Source organism: Pecten maximus, chromosome 1, assembly GCF_902652985.1.
Source record: "Pecten maximus chromosome 1, xPecMax1.1, whole genome shotgun sequence".
Classification (NCBI taxonomy): Eukaryota; Metazoa; Mollusca; class Bivalvia; order Pectinida; family Pectinidae; genus Pecten; species Pecten maximus.
The window spans coordinates 17,783,680-17,794,613 of NC_047015.1; the positions used below are offsets into that span (position 1 = coordinate 17,783,680).

The 10,934-nt window shown below is 40.6% G+C and overlaps 1 protein-coding gene across 1 annotated transcript; it reads right to left on the reverse strand.

Annotated features, from left to right (window-relative positions):
• Nucleotides 1-291: 291 nt before the first annotated feature.
• On the reverse strand, nt 292-10,660 carry LOC117326685 (transcription factor SOX-9-like). The gene is made up of 3 exons (XM_033883410.1): nt 10,142-10,660; nt 2,649-2,992; nt 292-2,080 (listed from the first exon to the last, which is right to left on the reverse strand). The coding sequence occupies exons 1-3, from the start codon at nt 10,525-10,527 to the stop codon at nt 1,398-1,400; spliced, it is 1,413 nt and encodes a 470-aa protein (XP_033739301.1). The 5' UTR covers nt 10,528-10,660; the 3' UTR covers nt 292-1,397.
• Nucleotides 10,661-10,934: the final 274 nt, after the last annotated feature.

A 10,934-nucleotide genomic window follows, 5' to 3' on the forward strand; every position in this document is an offset into this window, starting at 1 on the left:
CCCAGGGGAGTCCGGGTTAAACTATGGGTGACAGGGTACCGAGGACAGGTTAACCCCCGACTCCGTGTCCCCTCCTCATCACCAGTCAATCTGTCCTACTTAAGATAGGGGTTTCCCGTGTACACTTCCCAATGACGTCACATACGGGTTACCTGATGCGCCATGACGTCACTCCTTATACCTGTGATCTTAAGTGGTCACAAGGGCGATAAGATAGCGACATCACACAGACATCAAGATAGCCCCTCCGACCTGTTCCTTATCCATAAATAAACGCAACGCACGTGTCAATTTATCAAAAGAATTTAATGCATAAATCAATATATATACAAGATATTTACAAACATTTTTAAAATGTAATGCAGAAAATCGCATAAAAAGTGTACTTGTAATATTAATATTCTAAAATAACAACCAGTTGGTTTTCTTACTTATTGCAAAGTGTTTCCCTATTACGGGTCGCCCTGAAAATAGGGCCCAGACAAAAATCCTTTTAATGATCAACCTAGACTTATTTGGAACAAATATTTCAAAGTATGGAGAAATAAAATTGTAAAAGAATACAACTGGACAGCTCTTGACAGAAACCTTTGGCTAGTAGCCAGTCTTAGATCTAGGCACTTAAAATTATTCTCTCTTAAAAAAAACAATGTAAAAAGTACTTTGGTCAAAGGCACGATGTGAAATACAGAGACAATTTATCAAAGTCCGTTGATAATAAACAGTTCTAAAACTACAATAACTATGATCATTTTATTGTTGATGAGTATATGTAATATAAATAACAATGCAAAATGATTTTCTGAAGAAGGCACCCAGTGCTAGAGACTTCTGTCACCTTGTAGCACGTGATAGGTAAGCACCAATCATGTAAATTAACATCGAAGGATGACGAAAACAACAAAACATGATGACGTCACATGTCAACACCGGTTACAAATGCTTCCATCAGAACGGGACTTTGGTTGGATACGTCAGACGGTGAGTATATAAGATGAGGACACATACCTCTCACAAACATACATATTTCTCTTTGAGACCTTCATATAGATAATAAATAGAGACATACAATGAAACTTGTTTGTAGAATATTTGTTGCGTAATGTATATACTCATCTGACCTACTTTCACTTTGGACATCGAGCAGGTTGATTGTATATACTAATGGTAGCACAATATCGGGCACCTGTCCGTCAGACACTTGTGGTATTTCTGTCTAATCGGTAGAAGAAAAAGTTATTGTGCACGTTCTCCGAACAAAATGATATCCAGTTTGTATAAAGCTTGCTCAGCACGAGATCACATCGTCACGTCACATACGTCACATACACAACAGTTCAGACACGTAGAACCAGTGACGGTCATGACCTAGCTGCACGTTCAAATGACATCACAAGTTACGTGAACCGATTCCATGTCTGATCAGTTGGGACGGCGGCAGGGATAGGGTTGAACATTTGGCGGGACACACCCATGTATTGGTAGGGTTGGGCGGTGGTGCTAGCCGGAAGGAAGCCGTGCTGAGAGGTGAACTGACTCCCGTGGTGGTTACTGTCGTATCGTGGGGGAGGGGAAATGTTGTAAGTGTCAAATTGTCCCTGTGAGGAAGTCTGCGATTGACGAGGGGCTGACCTGGCACCTAAAGGCTCTAGTTTGACGGTTGTCTGGTCGTCCTCGCCAATGTACTTGCAGGTGCCAGTGCTTCCTGTTGTATTTGGTTGGTATGAGGGGCTGTGCATGGGAGGAGACTGGGAGGAGGCGTTGGTAGCCGACTGTGGCGAGTGATTAGACAGATCGTATGGGGACGAAACGTCATTGTTTTGGGGCAGAGGGTAGGACGGCAGACACATGCCGGATGATGACACGCGATAGTTGGACGTCCAGGAGGACGAGGTGGTAGTCGAGGAGGAAGCTGTCCCGTAACAGGAAGTGTACTGTTCTGGCGCATGCGTACCAGGCATGTGGGATGCTGTAGTTGGTAGATATTGATCCAATTCATGGTCGTCGAAGTTGTCGATGGGAAGGACCATTTCTGAAGGATATGTATGTAAGTCCACACTCCGGAAGTCGATCGGATGTCCTGGTAAACAAAAGATCGCGAATTAGATATCTTTTCAAATGTACAATTATCAGAATGTTATTTTTTCAGAAGTACACATTAAGTAATCTTTAATGAGAATTTGTCCGGAAACATGATATACCTCAACTGACTATCATTGTCACTAGCCCGGGCTAATGGGCTTGAATCCGACCTCTGTGGGGGTCACGCGCTAACAGAGACAATTAAAGCTCACAAAACCACTGAAAATCTGAATCTGTGTATAACTTAGTAGTGTGAATAACTGGTGAGGTGGACCGCTATCTGGACACTCTATCTGTGTGTTGTGTAACAAACTATAGATAGAGATCTCCTGATAGTCTGTTACGGTCGGGTAACAGACAAGGTATGTATATCCTCTCCGGTATCGGGGCGGATTACAAACCACGGAAAGGTCTGGGGCTCATCGCCGTATAATACAGGACTTAAAAACGGGTCAGATTCTTAAAATTAAATGAGTTTAACTAAATCCATGTATAATTAGTTCAGCTTGTGATGGATAGCATAACGGGTGTATCGACTAAGATTTTAGAGACAGGAAGTGACGTACCTGGCACATGTGGGCGATGACGTAGCCGGTCGGGCATACACTTGAGAGTAATAAGGTCGTGTTGGTTGGGTGTGGTGGGAGGAGTGGGTGGTCCATTTGGGTTGTGATTAGAGCAGTCACTACCAGAGTCTCCGTCACTGATGGCGGAGGGGGAGTGTTCATTCAGTCCTTTGAACATGAGTCCGGGGGGAACCTGTCCCCCTTCCGTCTGTCCACCACTAGCACTTTTCAGGGGCTTTCTGCGTCTTGGCTGGTACTTGTAGTCTGGATAGTCCTTCTTGTGCTGAACACGTAAGCGCTCTGCTTCATCCACGAATGGACGTTTCTCTTCTTCATTCAGAAGCCTGTGGAAGACAGAATGAGCGAATGATAAGTATGTGTTGGAAGGCAGGACGAGAGGGCTGCTTCGGCAACCAAATAAACACATTGCCCGACTTTTTTAGGTTTTAACTCATCACTCGATAGTAATACGGAAACAACTTCAACCCAATGGTAGCAACAGTAACTTGGTCAACTCAATGGTAACGTCAACTCAATGGTAGCAACAGTAACTTAGTCAACCCAATAGTAGCAACAGTAACTTAGTCAACTCAATGGTAACAACAGTAACTTGGTCAACTCAATGGTAGCAACAGTAACTTAGTCAACCCAATGGTAGCAACAGTAACTTAGTCAACTCAATGGTAGCAACAGTAACTTAGTCAACTCAATGGTAGCAACAGTAACTTAGTCAACTCAATGGTAACAACAGTAACTTAGTCAACTCAATAGTAGCAACAGTAACTTAGTCAACTCAATGGTAACAACAGTAACTTGGTCAACTCAATGGTAGCAACAGTAACTTAGTCAACTCAATGGTAGCAACAGTAACTTAGTCAACTCAATGGTAACAACAGTAACTTAGTCAACTCAATGGTAGCAACAGTAACTTAGTCAACTCAATGGTAGCAACAGTAACTTAGTCAACTCAATGGTAGCAACAGTAACTTAGTCAACTCAATGGTAGCAACAGTAAGTTAGTCAACTCAATGGTAGCAACAGTAACTTAGTCAACTGTATATAATGTATGTCGGACAAAATACTACTTCCTTCTTTTGTATTTAATTTTTTCTTAAATATTCAGCCCTTGGATTTTACAGATTGAAGTATTATAATATCCTGTTTTACCAGTGTACTATTAGGGTTAAACTGGAGCGTGAGCACGGGATCACGATATAGGCGACCACAGCGCCCCTAGGTACCTTAATAGGTTTACGAACAATAAAATCTTATTTGAAGGTGTGCAGCCCGAGCGGTAGACAGGTGTTTGGGTCCTGTAACTGTTTGTATGGGAGAAATGACAGCTAGTTTTCGGTTATTCTGACATATTAATTTATCTGCGTCCATTGTCGCTGGAACATTTAACTATCGTGTAAATAAATCTTGATTTCTCTTCGACATGAAAACATGGTTTTTACGAAACGTTACATTTCTTTGGGTGACGTGTTATCAGGTTTGAACTTGTTGGTAAAGAGTTGTCATTTAACGGGATTTATGTTCATGAAATACCTCAAACCAATTATAATGAAATAAATTGCCTTTTATCACGAAGCGCTAAATCAGCCATCGTGGCAACGTCACACCACTAATAGCTCATTATTTTCTTAAAAACAACAACACGAAAGAAATCATTCAACTTACATCGCGACTGTCTAATTAATATATATTTAATGTGAATATCATCAATGCATAATCCTTCGCTCTTTTAATAATTAAAAATGGAAATTTCAGTGCAAAGTATCGATTTTAGAAAAAAAAATCACTGTTAATATTATTAGCAAATCGTAGCATACGCAGAATAGTGACGGTGTAACATGAGAGCCAGATATCACAAATGTATGATAAAGGACGAACCGTGAATGAGCGACACTGCCTGTGTGTAATGTCGAGTGAATAATTCAGACGCTAAGCGGATCACCTGTAGGCGATATGAATTATTCTGAAGATTCCGAAATACGGTTTGACCTCTCCATATTTTGTCAGCTCGGGATTATGTAATGATTTGTCGTTTGGTAAACTCTGGAGAAGACATCGATCCGCGCTCGTGTATCAACGCCGCGCTGACAAGTGTCAAATGGTGACGTCACGGAATATATTTTACGTAGCGGGACACCAGTACACGGAACTTATATCCATATCATTTCGACCAGAAAATCATAGTGAAGGGCGAAAAGGGTATCCAGCCATACTTCATGTAAGATGGGGAAGGCAGAGGACGTATGGAGGTGGGGCGGGGGCATGTCAATAAATTATACCAAAAACCGTTTGGTTTTTTTTTGGGGGGGGGGGGGGGGGGGGGGGGGATCCAACTTCACTTTTCAAAGAAGTTGCACGCTGAGTGACAAGGCGCTGATGACTTTTTATGACCTTTGTGGTATATTGTCTCAATGCATGTCATACAACTCTTGTAAGAATAACAATTGTCTGATATGTCTTTTTTCGGAGTGAATATGGAGTACACCTCAGTACAGTGGATGACCGTGCCGGTGACAATAGGAGACTACCGAGAACGCCTCGGTATGTTGTGTGTGTTTTGTGTGTACACATCAACCCCCAGGTTAATTAACACACAACTCGATTATACACGCCACTTGCAATAGTTCAAAATCTTAAAACGACAAAAAAGCAAATATGGTGAATAGTTGTAGAGGTTAATTAGGTCGTTATCGATTGTTGTACTTGTCAACCTTGTGTCGCATTATCCGGCTGGTGTACCTGGGGCCAGGAGTCTGCACTAGTCTAAAACGGAAACGACTGGACAACAATATTGTCTAAAACTGTTCTAATGTACTGACCGATGTCTATATCTGGTCATTTTCACACGCCTATCAAAACTAGTGTGAATGACCTTGACAGTCTCTCATCAATCTTGGACAAGGACCATGTCGATAATGTGATGGATAGTATGTCTAGTGTTAGTATATCGCAGGCCCCTCGAGCGGCAGTCCCTACTCTGGGGTCCCAACTGGTCCCCGATTTCCGACCTGGGTAATAGTTATGTTATTGGGAGATAAACAGAAAGTGTATGTGTGTTTACATTTCCGTCGTCGGAACGCAATAAAGTTTCCAGTTCAAGCTTTCTCAATCCTTATCGTATTTCTCTCACCAATTTATTACTATTTTCTCGATAAAAATTCATTTATTTCTTTAAAAAAAAAAAGGTTGAAGAGTTTAGTGGCTGTTTTTCCGAGTTTAAGTACGAGTGTAAACAAAGCGTATGTCAGAGCGACTTTGTGGACCAGTAACAAGGAAGAATAAATTTGGGCCATAGTGACGTATTTGGTGACGTCGGCGTGATTCACACGAACTAATGGCAGACCTGGGGCGGTCAGACAGCCCTCGAGGACACCTGTCACTGGGTTTGTGACGAGCTTGTTTCGTGAATGAAAAATACCTGATCTTCAGCAGGAAAAAAAGCGATTTAGCAGAAATAATGCAATGACAATATGAAGTAATGTTAACGCCGATGATTTGCCGTTATGAGAATTGTGTGCCGTTAGGGGTAATTAGACCACATATTCCATGTGTTTGTGTCGGCTCTTTACTAATGAGCGCCACCGCCATAGGTGTGAGGGCACTTTTGTGAATGGAGTTTAGCCTCCTAGCATAGAAGGCTAATTTCACGTTGTGACCGAAACAGTTTTTTGACACGCCTTCTCGCCAATTAGCTTCAAACATAATTGAAAATTTGTCACTTTTAGAGAAATAAATATTATAATTGTGTTTAAATGTTTGACTTCATTTCCTCAATACATATAAACCATTTCAGAAATTGTTAAGCACGCCTCTTTCCGATTTCATTCTATTCTCCCGTATTAGCGAGGACGAGTGTCGTAACGGGACACCATTGCCGATCTATCCCATACTTGTGTGGAGCTCGAAATGTCGCCTTGGCACCTGGTGCCCCGTATCCTGAATGCACATTTTGAGGACCACTTGTCAGCAGGTTATAATCTTTAATTAAGAGATGGTCCGGGTCTGATTGCGCTAATCTGTTGTCCATCATCGTCTGTCCTGACAGTGTTTAGTGAAGCCCCGATAAGACCCGATCTAATTTGAGGGTGCTGTACCCGGGCCGTCCTGGGTAGGGTGTCCTCGGTCACCCCGCGTGCAATCACCAGCCCGGGACGGTGATCCCACAGATAGCCCCACTTAATCATTTTAATCACTAGCGAGGCTTATACGCAGTTTACACACCTTATCGACCGTGAAAAGATTTTAACACTTTTCACAGGAAAAAAAACTTTGAAAGTAACCAAATGCTTTGTGATTTCCAATATAAATAATGTTACATTCCCCCATCCCCAACAAAATTTTAATATAACATTACAGCAAAACGACAATATCTTCATTATTCAATCATAGGCCCACAGTTCTATTTCGTATCGAATGTGAAATAACAATACGTTTTAATCGCGACAGAAGCTGGCAAAAAATTGTCGCACTTTATCGCTCAGGAAATGACTATTGGACTATGCGGACACACACTTGCAACAAGGATATGAAATTGCGAACAGGAATTTCCCCTGACTTGGAGCTTATCACTACCTCTCGAGAGAATTAGCGACATCGGAAACCCAGCTCCGACGGCACCCCTTGGCATGTACTGGGACACTTAAAACACAGGCGTCTTAAGTAGGACAACCACATGTGTCCTCGCTATTTAATTCACTTTATAATTAATGCAAAACAATTTAGACTCTATGATTTAGATATCAATATTAATCCGCCATCAAATCAGCATCTTGATATCATGTTTTATATTAAAAAAAAGTATAGATAATTAAAAAGTATTACTTCAATTAAAATAACACGCCAGTTTTAGATTTGTGCAAATTAATGTAATATGATTATACTACAATTTAACATATCACTGATACATTCTATCACTACTAATAATTTTTACGGTTAAAGGTATACAAATATTGTTTCGAACGTTTTAAGACAAGATTAGCGCTTTACACATAAGTACCGGTAATGTATATTCAGGCTATTTTGGTTTGGCTAACTTTCGTTTGACGTCCTATGTTTGAGGGTGGGGCCAACAGTCCATCGGAATATCACTTTTTTTTATTAATCTTTAGCGGGTCACGTTAACTTTCGATTAGTTAATATTTATCCAGAATGTAAAAATCTCGGGATCATTCTACTGCCTATAGTACATTTATTTTTTTTAATGATTAATAGTTTGAAATAAAATTAGCATATAATTTAATCACGAGAATTTATAGACGACGCCTACCAATGTAACCGCGGCGATACCGTTGTCAGACCTGATCTAGTTCACACTATAACAGACACCTGTTGGATTTTAGACGCAAGTGGAAAAAAATGTCGAAAATGGAACATGGTGCAGTCAACATCACCCCACATCACCCCCCTCCTCCCCCGGGGTCTCCTTCCCCCTCTATCAGTCCCTGATATCGACCGACCCGGGATTTACGAGATTACACGACCAGTAATCCACGGAACGAGGAATGTGTCCCCCTCCCTACCGTCTATCCCTCCCCTTGATTCTCAGGTCGTCTCAACATGCACGTCCCGACCTCGAGAGCAAACGTCGAAGTCGTCCTATGGGAAATATGTGCAACAGTGCCACAGCATGAAGCAGCGCTTGTGTTGACAACGCGAGATAGTACTGAACACGAACCTCACACGAAATAGTACTGAACACGAACTTCACACGAAATAGTACTGAACATGAACCTCAAACTAAATAGTACTTAACACGAACCTCAAACCAAATAGTACCTCACAAGAACCTCACACGAGAAAATAGTACTGAACACTATTGATGGTTAATTATTTAAAAACGCAAATTCATGATACTGGATTTTTTTTCAATTTCAAAATTTGATGAACTATGAAGTAGAGAAGTTGTAGTTTAAGTGATATTAATTAGATTAATATATTGTTCATGAGGTGGAATGTTCGTGCAGTAAAAAAGATTTTTAAAGCCGTATCAAGATGTTTTCTGGATTATTGAAAAGTCAAGCAAGGATTTTTTTTGTCAAACTTTTAAAGGAGAATTACTTGCTTATATTTCTTAACAAAACTATATTAGATAAAAATTAAAGGTTATTAAAACAGACAAGGGAAAATACAAATTTTGGTGTAATAATATTTTAGGAAACATATAAGAAAAATATAGCTTCAAGAAAAATATAACGACTAGTTATGAAAGAAAAACTTTCACTTTTAACTGTTCAAAAAAATATTAGAAATGTGGAAACGTTTGAGTTCAGCAGCCCATTACCAGTTAGATAGGTAATAAGTCTATATATATGTCGCCGTGGACTGTTAATCAACAGGTATCTGTAATATACGGCGATGAAACCCATACAAAGCACTTCGGCTGACTACTCCATCAGAACAAACCAAGATTTTAGATACATATCATTGTCATCATCATCATTATTCATAAATTTGATGCCGTATAATATCTGTAAAATGTTCATTGAATCATGCATGACAAGTCACAGAATCAGGTACGTAACAATGCAATGATAGGCAAGTTTGATGGTGGAAGATAGCAAGCATCAATAATGGTCACGCGCGACTGCCCATTCAGGTAACACTCGGATACCCTCTAATGAGTGTCTATCCTCCATCACATCTGTCGCGGATTTTATTCAGATTATCAAGTATAATCTTGCCATCAATTTCCGTAGCTGTTCGCTTGTTTTTTTCATTTAATTAAATTAACTCGTGTGTCGTCAAATTAGCAAATACAAACGTAACTATCTGTTAATGTCAGTCCGTTTGTACCAAATACCAAACTAACGGAGGTGTGTCGTTAGGGACATGTCGGAGAGGACGTGTCGGGTAAGGACGTGTCAGAGAGGATGAATCGGGTAGGAAACTTGGTGCGATGCGATAAACCTACATAATTATATTATTACACAGATGCTGACTCGAGAAAATTTCATTTCATTAGCGGTATTATTTTCGTCTCCATTGCGTATTTATTCAATTTATAATATATATATATATATCTAGTGCTAACAGTGATTTGAATATTTGTCATCCGTTATAGTGTCTATGAAATATTTCAGAGTACAATAATATATTGAATTATGTTATAATTATTGTATAGTTATGTGAACTTGAAGTGTAATCCCAAATACCAACCAGATATCTTTTACCCACAAACTAAGTTGTCCCCTTAAAGGTACGGCTGTCTTTAGATATCACCAGGATTTCGTCTGATTTTAATTTAGTGTCACTAGAAACACGGAAGTTTTTTCCAAAATTCTGGCAACGATTTTGTCCGAAAAAAAAATACTGAAAACTATTTTAGTTAATACATTGTTGTTAGGTGCAATATATCGGAAATCTTCCGCAGTTATCAGACTACCTCGATAGGTGATTATATATATATAATAAATGGTCTGACAAGGTGATTTAATATTAAATAATTGATCTAACAATATCCCCCAGCTTCGTGGACCTACCTCCAAAGTTTTCCCAGGGTCTTGCTAAGTTCGGCGTTGTGTAGATGCGGGTACTGGTCGGCCAGCTTCCTACGTGCGGCCTGAGCCCACACCATGAAGGCGTTCATAGGTCTCTTGATGTGAGGTTTCCTCTTCTCGCCGTTGGGACCCCTTTGGGGCATGGGTACTAGGGACCAGTCATAGCCCTTCAGGACTTGGGACACAGCATCCTGAATCTGTTTGGGAAATTTATCTACGTTCAGTCCCTGTGCGCTAAGTTCGGCTGGGTTAAGTTTGCTATCGTCTTGATGGAGGAGACCAGCTCCGGCCCCCCGGACAGCGTCCAGAAGTTGTTCCGTGGACGGCTGCTCCAAAGGGGATCCGCGGCTCTCATCAGAGTCACTCATTGTGTTAAGTAATTAATCCGAGTTAATCCTGTGCAGTGTTTAACCACCTTGGAACACTATCAGTCTCACACTGTATGTTTATGTAGCTTGTTATAATATTGTCCTGTTCCTTGTCATCTCACAAACACAATAATTGTTTGAAGGCTTTACGTACGATATAAGCTCACCGTCGGGGACTTGACATGCCGGCTCAAGTGACAGACCACGCCCCCTCCGCTCGAGACGTGACGCACAGAGCATCCTACCAGCCAATCAACGCTTGCGATAGCGAATCATAAAACACACTTGCTAATTCTGACATCACAATTAACGTAGCTCACCTAATAGTGTTTTTATTTGAAAACAAAAGGACACATCGCAATTTTCATTGGTCGCTGTAACATTTTGCTGCCAGTTGAATAATTCCT